We start from the raw sequence: 16,020 nt of genomic DNA on the forward strand, positions 1-16,020 counted from the left end.
CAACTGTGGTCCCGCAGTCATTGAAGCCGACACGGCTTGCAAATGACCTGAGGGCTAACTGACTGGTGATTGATAATGGCCATGGGGTTCGCTTAAAACTACATGGCCATTATCAATCAACAGCCTGTTACCACTTGATTCCTTTCCACACCGCCAAAAAAGGTTAATAGAACATATTACAGAAATGCAAAATTTAGTAAAATCTACTGGGGTTTGATTTTTCACAAAACCAGATTAAAACCCAGAAGTTTCACATCTGCGTTGGAACCTCCCGTCGGCTCTTTCTTCCATCCAGAAGTCGGGTAGCTGAGCGGAAACCGAACGAACCTCATTATAGTTAAATGGGGTCCATTTAGTTCCATCCTGATACGGAGCCGTTCAACCGTAGGGATTCCCCTTTCTGGACTCTGAGCTGAGCAGGAAAGTGGAATCCCCATCGCAGATGTCAAGCCTTCCGAATGAGATGATATGAAATTCCTAGAATATGCAGAGTCCAACTAACATCACCAAAGTCATCCCACTCTGGGTCAGGCTGGGTTATGCAGAAGCCAATATGTCAGGGGGAAGAGGGGTTGAAAAGTAGAGCTTGTAGTAAAGGTCTTCATTACGTCCTCCGCATCGTCTTTCTCATCTGCCTATACTCTTGCCCTCGTACTCCTTTGAGGGTTTACCTAACTGATTACGGTTTATCATTTGCGCAGTGGAAGTTTAGCAGCAGATCCGTAGCTGAACGTCTCCATCAAAACCCGTACCATTTGGTGTGGATTTGGATGTGGAATTCACCCCCTGCTTAGAAAAGAATATTAGTATCATAAAACCCCCATTCTCATTTTGTTTATTCCACAGGTGAAAAAAGACGACTCTTCGCGGGAACAATGATGTCGGTGCGGAGGTTTACTCGCTGGTTAGTGCATATTTAGAAGCTATTAGTGACTATTCTAATTTGGCGCATTGCAAATCAGCCCAGCGCATTGCAGAAGCCCAGCCCAGTTTCTGTTCTACCCTTTCATGAGATTTACAGATATTTCTGGGTTGATTTTTTTTTTTTTTCTCTGTCCAAAACTTTTTTTTATTGTTATAGTTTTTTGATAAGCTGGCGTAGTGTAAATTATAGTAAATTTATCAGCACCCCCTTCTGCTAAGCCTTGACTACTTAAAGTGAGCCTGCCTGAAAAAGGACAAAAAGTTGCATTTTCACGCTGCAATTCTTCCCCGCTGCCTCCCATGTTCTAAAAGCGCTGTCCGTTATTGGCACAGTTCTATCTCATGATATTAGCATTAATATTATTAATGCCGAGAAACCCCTCCCAATATCGCGCTTGCCAACGTGTTTTACACGCCGATGCGAGCCGTTTTTTTTATTCAGAATTTGGAGAGTATTTACACCCATGTGAATGAGGCCCTATGCTGAAGATAATTCTTAACACCACTGGCTCTATGTTGGGGTTGTTGCCCTTCAACAGAATACATTTAGGTCTTCTGCACACGGGTTGTTTGGACCCCGCATGCAGGATTCTTGCAGCGGAGTTAAAGCCGGTGCCTGGCCAATGACCCCAGCTTACCTCTCTGCCGTCTTCTCCTCTGCCAGCAGGCTGGTGCAGCACAGAAGACGCTGCGCTGTCGCTATGGCGAGGACGCAGCTGATGCGACCATTCTGCAATGATGATTGCAGAATGATCACGGGACAGACTGCTTCCGTTGACTTCAATGGAAGCCAGAAGTGCATACCCCGCACAAAATCGCAGCATGCTGCAATTTCTTCCGTGCGAGCGGAAATTTGCAATCGATTTCCGCTCGTGGGCAGGAAATCGCATATTGTCATAGCATGCTATGAGCTGGATTTGCTGCAGAATCCGGAGGCGGAATCCCGCAATGCAAATCCGCCCGTGTGCAGGCGGCCCTAGAGTCAGACACCTTCTATTTCTGAAAGCATTCTTACTTTGCAGTATTTTTTCCACACCCGCCTACAACTTTAACAAAGTTTTCCAAAGGCGAACAGTCTTGTATTCTCCCTCCAGACTTGTGATTTTTACCTGTAATTTCTTTGACCTTTTCTTTTTGTTCAGCAATCTGTCATCTAACGCCCGAGGTGACTGGAATGTAAGATGTCAGGAGCGACAAGGCCTCGTGCGTCCATCAGAGCTTGGAAGAAAGAAGAAGGTGGAGTACATCCCCGGCGGCAGGAACGGCGCAGAGGCTTCCATTGTGAAACACTAATGAGACTTTATAATTCCAATTCTTCAAAACATAAACATACATAAGGAGGTAGAGAGCGGGGAGCTTAGTATTTTATTTTTTTTAAAGGGGGTGAATTATTTTTTGTAGTTGCACACCCTGGCTGTATATATTACTGTATCATTCACTTAGACTAACCCTAAGGACTCATGTCCATGGGCGGATTTGACTTGCGGAAGATCCACAGTTCAAGACGCCCATAGGGAAGCATGGGCGTCCGCACATAAATGTACACATGCAGATTTGTCTTCCAGATTCCACATGCGGAAAACAAATCACAGCATGCTCCATTTTAGTGCGGATTCCATTAAAGTCAATAGAAGCCGTCCGATCCGCGGCACGTCCGCAATTGATGTCCACACAGGCCGTGGATTCCGCGGGAAAGCAGAAGTTTAAAGAAAAACAAACAAAATCTGTACTGCGCATGTGCGCCGGCCGGGACTTCCACACACATCCGCAGTACAGAAAAAAGAAGACCTAGACAGGGTCAGATTGCCCTATGGGCTCCGACTCTGCCCCTGGACATGAGGCCTAAGGCCCCGTGTGTCACCGGTATTCTAACTCCAACAGTCTTCTACTTGGGGTGAGCGTGACGAACGATAAGTCGCTAGTCGTTTAGTTTCAAGATAAAATAGTCACTAGTTGATCAAACATTTGGTATGTTTGGTAATGACTGTCCAGTTAGAACACGCCAAAATTTTGTATATGACTCCATTCGAAAGAATGGAGTTCGTATTCGTGCAAGACTTGTGCGTCTTGCAACGCACAAATATCACATGATTTTCTCAGCCGTATGAAAGCTCCCTTAGGCTACAATCACATGGCATCTTCACCCATGTTCGGAGGTTCTGGCCTAGGGTTCCGCCAGAATGGCTCCATAGGTTGCTATTAGTAAAATAGAGACTAAAGGGTAGGTGGCTTCTATTCGATTCTGGCATCTCAACCAGATGAAATGGCGTAGTCCACCCTCATCTGTAATTTGGGGGGTGGGGTTACAGTGTTCAATTTCCCTGCAGCGCTACCTCAGGAAAAATGAAGCATTACACAATTCTTATTTAAAGCTAGCCTATTACATGATTTATGCTGCCCCATACGACTATGCCATTTGCGCCAGACACAGAATAGCTATTCTATCCGGCCAAAATGGAAACCTGTTAAAATAGAGACCAAAGCTTGGAGCTTTAGTCTCCCTTATACTAATGACACCTATGGAGCTGTCCTGGGTTCCATCTGGATGGTCAAAATTGTCATCCTGGAGCAGAACTGGAACCTCGAGATTGGAGGGAAGAGGACATGTGAATGTAGCCATACATATTCTCATCATGAATGCCTCTTATGGTCACATTAGAAGGTGATCACAATGTGTCCTGTTGCTATGACCTTCAGCAATCAGCTACAGTCCCTGTAGGAACCTTAGAGCATTCAGTTATTCCTGCAGCGCCACCTCAGGGAACATGAAGCATCACATAGCTGCTGCTCATCTGATAGAGGGATAGAAGCTAACCTCTGATTTATGGGTTTACTGTATATGATTTGGATGAGGAGTGAAAAGCAGGATAAATCCTAACTAGGAGATATGAGTCCTAATTACTCTGCCTACACAGGCTAATTGACAGCTTTCCACTATCAGCCTGTGTACAGAGAAGGCTGTCAATCAGCCTGTGTGGGTGGGGTAAACAGGTCTCTCATTGTGTTACATCAGAGTCCTGTTGGAGATTTTCTCTGTTTTAAGTGAAATCTTGCTCTAAATGTTCTAAATCAATATATCACAGAGCTCAGCTTCTCTACCTCCATGATAAGCTGTTCTCAGATAGGGCAGCAGCGATTACCTAAAAAGGTTCACTTTCATTCAGTAAAGTATGGACATTAGTCCTCTAGAGCAGGGGTCCCCAACTCCAGTTCTCAGGGACCACCAACAGGTCATGTTTTCAGGATTTCCTCAGTATTGCACAGGTGATGTAATTATTGCCGATGCCTCAGACATTGCCACAGGTGTTCTTACTATAGGAGATCCTGAAAACATGACCTGTTGGTGGTCACCGAGGACTGGAGTTGGGGACCTTTGCTCTAGAGCACTATGTAGCCGCTCTCTGCTCTGGTTAATAGATAAAGCTTCTGACCAGGGGACTCTATTAACTCAGTATTCACTAATAGGGTATTTGAAAATAGGTGTTGTAAACCGGACAACCGCTTTCAATCACATTACCAGTATTTATCACAGTCGGTTCTATTTAAAGGAGTTTTCCCAGGATTAAAACATGGCTACTGTCTTCCAAAAGCAGTGCTACTCCTCGTCCACAGCCTGTGTATGGTATTGTACCTCTTCAGACACAGCAAATGGACAAGAGAGGTGCCATTTCTGGGGGGAAAAAAAGGAAGACCATTTCTTCTAATCATGAAGAACCTCCAACTATGGTGAATTGTGCATGCCAAGGACATCCACTGAAATAAGTGCTCTTCTCGGGATCGTCCACCGATAATCATGCATCCAATCTAGCGGTCGGCCATGAAGTTGCCTACTGAACTCAATGAAGGTTGGACACCCGCTGAATCTAATGTAGCCATTCCAACAAACTTGGTTGTGGTTTTAGCACAGTTGCCAACTGGTCAAGGAGCCTTTCTGAAGACCAGTATTTATTTTTGTTTTAGGCATGATCTACAGTCCAGGGAGCCATCCAACCCAAATGGCTTGAGGACCAGGTATGGTTGAATTGGGGCCTTGTCCTATTTGGACAGAAATGTCAGTCCACAAGCACTAGTTTTCATAAATATTACCAGTATAGTTTTTACATGTTAATATGCCAAACACCTACTAGTTGTTCTTGATGGATGTGCTGTATATGTGATCTGCTGCTCCTCTACTGTATGCACTGTCACACAATGTAAAACAGGGTAATTATAGTCCAATTTATATTATTTTTATTTATATATGTATAAAATACCAGATGTCCTTATTTGATCATTTTCCATCTGCCTTCATTTGAAAAGGCTGGTCGAGACAATAGATGCAATGGGCGACACAATAAATAAAAGTCATGCAAGGTCATTGGAGTACTAATACTGCAGCTTCAGACAGGGTGAGCCTTAACCCTTTGCAATCCAATTTTGGATTCAGGGTTTCCTAGGGGGGCTCTCTCTTTCTGCCATTTTACAATGTCACCAACTGCTGGCTAGAGCCAGTACTGCAGTATGTGACATGCTGGAGAGGCCCCCGACAACAGAGCGGCCAGTAATATACAGTAAGAATACCCTGCCAGATGACTTCCGACATCAGAGCTGTACAGGCTTTAATCAGAATGTCTTTAGATGTCAGTGGATTGGAAAGGGATAATATAAGAGAGGGTTACCAAAACCAATCAATTCCTCTCTGGTCACTGAGCCGAAGAATAACCTGACACCTTTTTTTTTTTTTTTTTTGTAGAGAAAACGTTTCAGCTGTCATTTATCTCATCATCATTATCATCACAAGCAGGTTTACAATGAAAGGTCGACATCTATTTATAGACAACACAGGATCCACCATAGGTGACAGTCACAGCTCACCTCCTCCCCCCTCCTAGCACAGTGATCTCTGTACATGTCACTGGAGATGTTCATTGATTTCTATGGGAGAGTATTATGGAAATGCTTAATCTACAGGCTCCTATGGTCTTTAAGGTTGCAGTAAAGCAACTCTATGAATGCTTTTAAATACAGCTCAGGAAAAATGGATTCCCACTTAGTCATGTACATAGAATAAATACAATTTCAATCAAAAAAATAAAAACTGAAAATATTTATCAATATCTGATTGTAATTAGTGAAAAAATAAATAGCGATACATTCCATTTATATTGAGCATCAACCTTTTATCCCAAGTTGTCTTTAGGTTCAGCTCTGGGCTGAATCATTTCTTAATATACAGTATCTTTATAGCGGTGTGAGCATGGACTTTTATATACAGACCTCCTAATTATCTGCACAGAGACAGAATTAAAACATTCTGGATGCCTGCAGTCACCACTAGGGGGAGCTCAGGATCCTACTGCATACTTTTAAAAAAATTATTATTATTAGTGAGTTCAATGCGCAGCCCTCATCCAAAAAAAACTGAGCCTAGCCGTCCCACCTGCACATTCCCTAAAGTAGTATTAGACAATTGGCACAGAATTTAATTATTTAAAAGGGCATATGAACATCAAAGACTCTGAACCCTCTTCCATGACCTAGAATTTAGAGCAGCTCCCGTTTGGGTTGACCTTGTGCTACCCTGTAATAGTACATCTCCCCTGCAGGAGCCGCTGTAGGGGAAATGCATTGCTTCCCTTATTAAAATCAGCTGATCGCCCCAAGCCTCACATTTTCAGAGAAGTTGTACAAGGTGGCACAATTCCTTTAATTTCTGTTAAATGGTGTTTAAAGGGCGGACATTCACCTTCATACAGATTTCACAGAGTTTAGTCCACACATTCATATCCTTTTCACTCGCACTGTTGGGCTAATGTGTGTTTCCCAGCTACAATCTATATGCTGTCGTGTGCCTATTATAAAGTTGTGTGCCTGTTTTTTGCCAAATTCAGCTCTTTTGTACTTATGGCTTGAGACGAAAATGGTCCAACTATGATTTCAAAGAAATATAAACATTCTCCCTTTTGTCTCGTGTGAACCTATGCTACGGGGAATGTTTTTTTTTCCAATATCAAGATGATGTCAATTCATTTTATTGTCCGTTACAAATTCCAGCAAGTGTGTAGCATTATTTCCCAACCATGCGTGGTGGGTCAAATGCGTGGAAATGTCAGGTTGTTCAATATGCATCGATTAAAAAGCTTTACCCTAAAATCTTGTTGTGTCGCTACATCAGAATTATTAGTGTTAGCCATCAGGACTTATAAAAGTTAAGCGGTGCCAGAGTTCTCCATTTTCAATAAGATTTTGCCCCCTCCTCAGCTGTGGTGAGGTGGCATCCTAGGTGGGTGCCTACCTTCACCTCCCCCTGGACCCAGCCCTGGTCATTACTTGGTAAGTACTTAAAAGCTTGTACTGACTTATCACTTAACCATGCAATCGGTGATGAAAGACTGATTCGTAGGGGTCTCACTGCCGAGACCCCACTGATTCCTAGAATAGGGTCGTGTCTCCTCCCTCACCGCTGTGAGTTGGCGCTCGAATGGAGCGGCAGTTATTTCAACAGGACTGCTGGAGATAGCAGAGCTCTTGTACTTGGGTGATAAAAGTAAATTCTGGTACAACCCCTTTAAAGTGCCTATATACATGAGAAAGTTGTCCAAACTCACTAATTTCATCAGGACCAGCCAACAACCGAATCCATATGGGGGTGTTCTGACTCAGGCCCGTTCCTTTGTTGCTGCAGGAGATAAGCCGCTGCCAGAGTCCTCTCACAGTTGCTTATTTGCCCCACAATGCATGCATTCTCTAAGTAGAACATGTGTGTATATGGGGAAGATGCCAGCTATCTAAAGTGTATGGGCACCTTAAAGGAACCAGTCACCAGTTCAAGCTGTCCAAATCATGGGTGGCATGAACCCAGGACAGGTATTGCATTGCATGCACATGTCCTTATCTGAAAAGCTTATAGCATTCTAGAAGCAGCCTACTTTGAAGATCAACTCTTTACAGCTTAGAGCCATGGTGCAGCACCACCAGCCCTCTTACCACCCGGGTTGCCTAGAGTGACAGCTCTATCCCTGTATGTGTCTAGGGAGAGAGCGGTACCTCCAGATGTAGGTGAGAAGAGGCTAGCGTGGCCTTGCCCTTGTGACTTCAAAGGGAGTGTGCCAAGACAGAATCCCCTATTCGAGTATAATAAACCCATATAGCGCGGTCCCACCTCTATAACCCAGAACAGAAAACGGCTCAGTAAGTGTGGTTCCCATCCTCGTGGACCTTCAAACATTTCCCCTACAGTGGCTGCTACAGAGAAGATGCTTTGACACCCATGGTTTCTCCCAGCAAAATCAGCTGATTGCTGGGGGGTCTAGAGTGGGAAGTGCCATTCACCTGCATCTAGGGAGGCATGGCATCTTGTCACAACCCCTTTAATTTTTATTGTGTTCCCCTTGTAATCTTTAGTAGCTCAATATAAGTGACTAGGACTGCCAAGAACAAGCAGAGGTCCATGGACAAGCTGTCATGGATGCCAAAAAAAAATCCCAGTTGGAGTCTTGTACAACTGCTGCTGATATGGTGATAGAGGGGGGTTATTTTACGTGTAGACTATTTGTTTTAGCCTGGCCTAATTTCTTTCTTTGGTAGGGGGTTGCTTATGAATGTTTAATGTAATCAGAAGCAGATGTCCAGCGTACTGGGGCCGAACATCAGGAGGTCGGGTTCAGAGCAGGGACACATTTTTCCAGAGAATGGACTCCTTCTGCCTTGCACAACGTCAAGTATCTTCGTCTATCCGGCAAGCCATCGACTTACTGCTCAACCACTGTCCTCGTGAAATGTGACTTTTTAGAGGAATGCTAAAAACACACAATCCAGCACGCACGAGGGGATAAAGTGATGCGCTGCAGCTGGAACCGGCCCGACTTGTTTCCTATTGCCAGTCACTTGTGTTAGATGAAATAAATATCATTGTCCCAAGTGGGTTCGGAAAGGAAATCTGCGGTTATTACCGTAAATGTTGATCTTTTAAAATGCTGTTTTTCGGTCCAACATTGTGTCCTGATTAATTTTTAAAAACTTAATCTTTAACTCCTTCCTGCCCTGTGCCATATATTTCCGAAAATGGCATGTGAGCCTTAAAGCAAACCTCCAGTCCTGGACAAAGATGGGTGAAGCACTTTTCTGACTACCTCATCATTGGTAGTCTAAGACACTACATACTGATCTGATTGGCCAGCACTGCTCATGTGGGCATCACTAGTCAATCAAAGCAGGTGTAGTGCCTTATGTGCATTAGTATACATTATTAGTCTATCAGATAGGTAGAGAACTGGTGGCTCCATCTTTGTTTGTCCAGGACCGGATGGTCACTTTAATGCGAGGTGCCGTACATTTAAAACACAGCCTGGGTCCTACTGCGACTGCCAGGATTGGAACTAGCGACCGCCGCACCGAAACAGCGGGAGAATACAATTAACATGTTAGGTATACCAAACAGTAAGGCCGCCTGCACACGAGCGTTCCGGATTCCGCTAGCGGATTTTCACGCGCGTATGGTACCTAAATGTGCTTGCGGATAGGTGCGGATGCGTGAAAAATCACGCGCGGATATACGCGGATGTGTTGTGGAAAAAACATGCAGAAAAACCAGCAGACACCCCTTATTGTAAACCCAACCCCTAGAGAACTGCCCATTCCTTGGAAAACAGCTTAAAAACCAACACCCAGACTCCGTTTTGTCCCTCTTGCTTGTGCGAGCACCGTTAAATTATTCTGGCAACTTGCTTTCACCCGGTGAGCAGATGTCTTTGTGGGCATGGTTGATCCATGTAACTTTTTTCGGGCGCTTCTCCAGCGTGATTTTATTTCAGTCACTGCAAAAAAATTCACAAGAGGAATTCATTACTACAGATTTTGCATTCTTACATCCTGCATTGGCAAGAAATACTACCTATCTCCCTCTACAAATTTGCCTGTGAAGCTCTGTGCTGTGTGTTGGGACGCCTCCTACCATGCCTACTTCCTGTAGTCCTAGCAACCAGTGACTCCATCTGCAGCTGCACTTCGGATGTACTGCGTGAAAAAACGCACCCATTCACTTGTATTGGAGGCTTCACACGCAGAATCCGACCCAAATTAGAACAGGTCGCAGATTTTTTCACACGCGTGAAAAAACGCGATCCAAATCCGTCCGTCTGGGGACAACTGCGGATCCTCATAGGAGTATATTGGCTGCGGTCTGGGGCAGATAATGTGCCTAAAATAACGCGCTGGAAATTCCGTTCGTGGGCAGGCACCCTTAATGTAGTGGGAAGGGTAAAAAAAAATGACATAATCCTCCTGTTAAGCCCTACCTGAAATATTACAGAATATTGTAGTGATTGAATGATCACAAGTTCTAGATTGGGTTTAAAGTTACGATTTTTGGAAAGCAGAGAGAAATGACTAAAAACTAAACATGGCTGTGTTCTCAAGGGGTTAAAGTGATTTTATGGTTTAAAAGCAGTAAAACAAATTCTCATTAATTGGAATGGGATCCTCTCACAGAATAAAGTAAACAAGTCATTTATATCTCATGGTGAAAACCCCCAAGAACTGGTTTTTTGTTTATCCCAGCTTTGAAAGAAAATGAACTAAAAAGTGGTAAAAAAAAAAAAAAAAAAAAAAAAAAAAAAAAAAATCGCATATACATCCGAATCGTACCAATAAGCACTAAAGCTGGTCTCTCACAAAAGTCCTCAGAGCTCTTCCGGATGAAAAATAAAGTTATGGTTCTTAAATGTCAACTTTTGTGTCTGTGAACTCTAAGTAAAAAAAAAAAAAAAAAAAAAAAGATAGAAATTTGGTATCACTATTATTGATACATGATTGATGTAATATGTTACATATGCACTAGGCCAAGTTAGGGTCAAGGCAAATTCTTATCCATCCCCTCCCCTTCAAAAAAAAAAATAAAAAAAAATATCACAGACCGCGTCAGACGGCTCCAAAATAACAGCTCAGATCTAGTATATATAAATAAGACAGTCACCAAATGATAGATACCAGATCTACACAATGATAGTGATTACAGTGCTGTTCCTTCCAAAGTTCACAGGTGAGGTCTACCCTGGTTTGAGTAGTTCACCTTACCATTTCTTTTCTATCCAGACCCAGATGATGACTACTTCCTCGAGCCAGAAATTGTCTTTGCACTCGCCCCTCAAACAGCTGCTACCCCAGATGCCCCTCCCATAGTAATAGTGCCCCACACAGAATTCTGCTCTCCCCCCACCCCCCATACAGCTGATGTTGATGGGTCAAGCCAAGGCCTGTCTGACATTTCCACTGCAGGGAAAATGTTGTATTACAGAATGGCCATTACCACGAATGGTTATCCTGTAATAACAGGACGGCAGAGGGTCCTTCAGGTCAGGAGCCACTCTTATAGAGCACAGAGGGAGTCCTGAGCGATGGTCCCTGCTCTAGGATGTTCTAATGAGACATATGAACAGGGGATCTCTCTTTTATGGGAGGTCCATTGAATGCTAAAATAAAGTCTCTTTACTTGGCACTATTGCTAGATCATATGTTACACAATGTACACATAGTAGCCAGAAAGGAGATTCACTAGATTGTGGCCAATAGTAAGGGGTCCTATAAAGGGGACCCCAGCAAAAAATTCCATGTATTCCAATGAGCTAGCCGAAAAGGAGCTGCCTGAACTGAAAAAGAAAAAAAACTTAGCAATATATTCCCATCTTTTTGTTATTTGTGAACGGGCTCATACAGCCATATAGTACAGTATATTCTAGTACTACTGTGGTAAAGTGTTAGACAAACATAAAACATTACAAACAGCCGCCATCGTTTGAAACCAGAACTTTATTTAGAAATAAATAATTTTCGTATGCAAAATTTTTTGTGCAACAAAAGCATTTAACAGCAACATTTACAGGTAACAAACAGCATTGTAAACCGTATGGAAGAAGCCAGCAGTTAAAGGGTCAACAGATCACATGACATCTACCCTAGACGGTCCATGCTGCCCATTTCCAGTTTTACCCCTTTAGGCTACATTTACCCCGACGAGTGTGATATGGGTCTGAGAAAGTCATCCTATATCGCACTCGCCAGAGCCAGCAGCAGGAACTGAGCTCCCGCTCCCTCTCCGCCCCTTGCCACTATTTGCAATAGGAGGGGGCGAGGCAGGGGCGGAGCTAAGTCCTGGCGCTTAGCTCCACCCCTGTCCCGCCCTTTCGTTGCAAATAGTGGCGAGGGGCGGGGAAGGCTGGGAGCTCAGTTCCTGCTGCTGGCTCTTCCATCCTCCCCCCCTCCCTCCCTCCCTGCAGACAAGGACACCGTATATTCGCTCGGCGTGAAAACCGAGCCGATATACGGTCGTCTGAATCCCCCCTTAAACTAAAGTACACCAACACTGTGCATGACAACCGCATATTAAGAAATCAGTCAACTTAAAAAGGGTTTTTCCCCTAATATTATGTAGCCCTTATCCACAGCTGGGGGTCAGACCATTGGGGCGCTCAGCGATCTGCACTCCATTGACTTCTATGGGACACAGAAATACTGTTGAGTGCATCGATCTCTCCCTGTCCCACAGAAGTGAATGGAGTGATGGGCACGCACGATCAGACATTTATCCGCTAATCTGTGGAAAAGGAATAAATGTCATTAAAGGGGTTGTCCCGCGCCGAAACGGGTTTTTTTTTTTTTTCAACCCCCCCCCCGTTCGGCGCGAGACAACCCCGATGCAGGGAGGTAAAGAAAGCTCACCGGAGCGCTTACCTGAATCCCCGCGCTCCGGTGACTTCTCTACTCACCGCTGAAGATCGCCTCTTCCTCCGTGGACCGCAGCTCTTCTGTGCGGTCCACTGCCGATTCCAGCCTCCTGATTGGCTGGAATCGGCACGTGACGGGGCGGAGCTACACGGAGCTACACGGAGCCCCATAGAAGACTGCAGAAGACCCGGACTGCGCAAGCGCGGCTAATTTGGCCATCGGAGGGCGAAAATTAGTCGGCACCATGGAGACGAGGACGCCAGCAACGGAACAGGTAAGTATAAAACTTTTTATAACTTCTGCATGGCTCATAATTAATGCACAATGTACATTACAAAGTGCATTATTATGGCCATACAGAAGTGTACAGACCCACTTGCTGCCTCGGGACAACCCCTTTAAGGGAAAAAAAAACCCTTGAAATTAATTAATTAATTTAACTTTAACTTAATTAATTAACTTGCGTGCAAAAAAACGCAAGTTAACTATTCCCTGCGAATTGCGCACGCAAGTTTGTATGCATAAGCTGCGCAAATAATTCGTGTGAATATGCCCTTAGAGTTTTTTTTAGGAGAACACCCCTGAAACCTACGTAGTACTCGCCATCAGTTTTTGATTAGCAAATTGTAAAATGTGGCAAACAATATGGCGGCGCTTCCTGTTGTCACTTTTACAAAAAATGGCGGCCACTACAAAACAAAAGATTGGCAATATATAGTATAGATCAGAATGACCCAATGTTGACGTCTTCTGACATTGTTTTGCCTAGGGCGACTTTTTATTAGGGTTTCAGTAGAAATCCTGAGAAGATGAAGGGGCGGGGTTAGCGTACTGTATGATATATGGCGTTATGTCGTACAACCTGACCAAACAGGGACCGACACGAGTCTCTACGTAGTTCGTGCACTATAGACCGGACTACAATGCTCTGCTAATATGTAGCATGACTACAATAAGTCTAAGGCGGTATTCACAGGGCGACTTTCCAGAGGCGGGTCTATTCCGTTTTTGTGATGGACAGAACTTGCAAGGAAACAACCAATTTATTTGGGGGGATTCATTCACAATTTCTGATGCAAATCCTGCAGCATTTCCGCATCCAAAGCAGGTAACCTTCGCACCATTGGTGAAGATTTTGATAAATATGCACATCCACAGCCGATTTCAGAAGACACGGCGCTCCCCTTACCTCCGAAGTTTTTGCACTGTCAGCACTCCCCGGCGGCTTGTAGTAGGCGCAGCACCGCTGGTCAGGTGATGCAGACGTAGAATCACCTGACCAACGGCGCTGTGTTCACCAAAGGCCGCCGGAGAGTGCTGACAGCTATGTGTGAACACACCCTAAAACAAAACCTGTCTTTGTTGCCCATCGCAACTAATCAGAGATCGGCTTTAATTTCCGAAACCGTTCTTGCCAAGTGACGGCTGTTCTGCGATTGGTTTCTGTGGGCACCAAAAACTGGTTTTGTTTTAAAATCACCCTAATAATCCAGAACTTTTAGGGTGCGTTCACGTTGAGGATTTTGGCGCAGATCCACACTATTTGGTGCAGAACTGCAGTGGATTTCACTCTTTCTACTTAAGGGGTGAAACCTGCTGTGGGCCTGCATCACAATCCGCACCAATGGTACAGATTTTGACATGTGTAGTGGATATTTCCACTACATGTGAACATACCCTTAAAGGGGTTGTCCAGGAATGGCCACCATTCGTGCAGCCTGTTGAACACTATCCTAAGACAGGTGAATGTATCTCTATTGGCCAAGGCTGCAACAGAGTCTAGTGCCACCCTGTTTGGTCGTATTAGGCTGAATGGTAAGCCTGGCAGGAACAATGTCCTGTTTGGCGTCATCGCCTTACTCCTCTGGACTAGTCATGTATTCACCTGCCCTAAGGTAGGTTTCCATGGGCTACATGGTCATTTTGTTGAATGCCAAGGAATGTCACCGTACATTGCATTACTTGACTTCGACTGGTATTAATAGCCTGGAGCAAAATTCATAGTTTGGATGGTTTCTATTGGAAACAGTCAGCAAGAATATTTTCATTCACATCTAATAGTTGAGCTCCTATAAAAAGCAGTGGGAAAGTAAAGCTAGCCATACAAAAAGATTAGTGTTGTCCAAACCAGCAGATTTCAATGGGAGTGACCAACCATCTAATGTGCATGGGAGCCTCCTGACTCTCCGCACTGCTAGATGCCAGGGAAGAGAAGGATTGGGCAGATGGATTTCAACATGCCCAATCCTTTTCTTCTTGGGTAGATAGAGCGCTGCCAGAAAAGTCTGACATCGGCTTACTCTCCATTCAGAACACATGCACACTTGATTGCGCAGTGTGCATGTGAATGGGGGTGCGGGAATTGGTAGGAAAAGCTCATACCATCACAACTTACTATACGGTGCCCGGTATAAAAATGACACATACTGGAATGCAGAACACTAGAAACTAAAACTAGAAACTATAACCGCTTAGAACAAACTCTACAGTTGTTGAGCCAGTATGAAATTCTATGAGATTTCAGCTCTGAAGCCTGCAGATTGGTGAATTCAGCTTTGGATTATAATACTGGCTGTAACACAGTGATGTGATGCATTTAGAAAATGACTCAACATTCCATGAACTATTCCATGAAAGGATGCCGGCCAGCACATACTAATAATCACGCTCAATAGAAATACAGAATCAAAGATTATTGCTTTCCCATGAAGCAGCTTTATTGCGCTATTTTTATATCTTTACACAAAGTCCTTAAAGGGACTGTCCAGGAATGCCATAAAATGGCTAGTATCTGTACATGTGCATATAGGAGGGGAGGAGCCTAACACTACACTGTTCAGTGCAGTGTAGCATTAGGCTCCGCCTCTCACCCTTCCCGGTCTACATATGCATCTCCTGTCATAGGCTGGGCTGCCACAGGCTGCACAGGTACAACCCTGTAAAGAACAATATATATTAATATATGAAATACAATCCTTTACAATATACTAAAAGTGCAAAGATTGCATACTTAAAAGACAATTCATTACAGCAATCTGTTAGATATCAGGTGGGGCAACATCTGCCGGAACACGGGCTACTACAGGAAACGTCAGTCTCTTTGGTAATCTAGATAAGGTGGCCGTCCGGTTCAGAGTCTGAAGCCCGTGACTGGGGACCCATATTGCATCGTCTGGAGGAGATCAGCGTGACCGTCCAGGAGAGAGGAATAAAACATGCATCCCCTGGGGATCAGGGGTCTGAAGACGTGCTCTCCGTGCCTTTTGTTGGGGGTGGAGGTGCTGCCCGCATCTGCAAAGGGAAAATAATTTAATGTCATGTTGCAAATTAAAAAAGAGCATTTCCCCTTTAAAAGTATCCATTTCTGCCAACTGTCTGCCTAGTCGCATAGATACC

General features: G+C 44.3%; 2 protein-coding genes across 3 annotated transcripts in view; one reads left to right on the plus strand and one right to left on the minus strand.

Moving 5' to 3' along the window:
- RELL2 (RELT like 2) overlaps positions 1-7,074 on the plus strand; it is a 46,743-nt gene extending 39,669 nt beyond the window's left edge. For both annotated transcript variants that reach the window (XM_066590544.1, XM_066590545.1), the window contains exons 7-8: positions 847-904; positions 2,067-7,074. In XM_066590544.1, the coding sequence (XP_066446641.1) occupies positions 847-879 (33 nt within the window). In that variant the 3' untranslated portion in view covers positions 880-904; positions 2,067-7,074. The remainder of the gene's footprint in view (positions 1-846; positions 905-2,066) is intronic.
- Positions 7,075-12,169: 5,095 nt separating this feature from the next.
- FCHSD1 (FCH and double SH3 domains 1) overlaps positions 12,170-16,020 on the minus strand; it is a 120,922-nt gene continuing 117,071 nt past the window's right edge. Inside the window, exon 20 of the mRNA XM_066590543.1 lies at positions 12,170-15,915. Coding sequence (XP_066446640.1) covers positions 15,856-15,915 — 60 coding nt within the window. The 3' untranslated portion in view covers positions 12,170-15,855. The remainder of the gene's footprint in view (positions 15,916-16,020) is intronic.

The sequence above is a fragment of the Eleutherodactylus coqui genome, chromosome 2, assembly GCF_035609145.1.
Source record: "Eleutherodactylus coqui strain aEleCoq1 chromosome 2, aEleCoq1.hap1, whole genome shotgun sequence".
Classification (NCBI taxonomy): domain Eukaryota; kingdom Metazoa; phylum Chordata; class Amphibia; order Anura; family Eleutherodactylidae; genus Eleutherodactylus; species Eleutherodactylus coqui.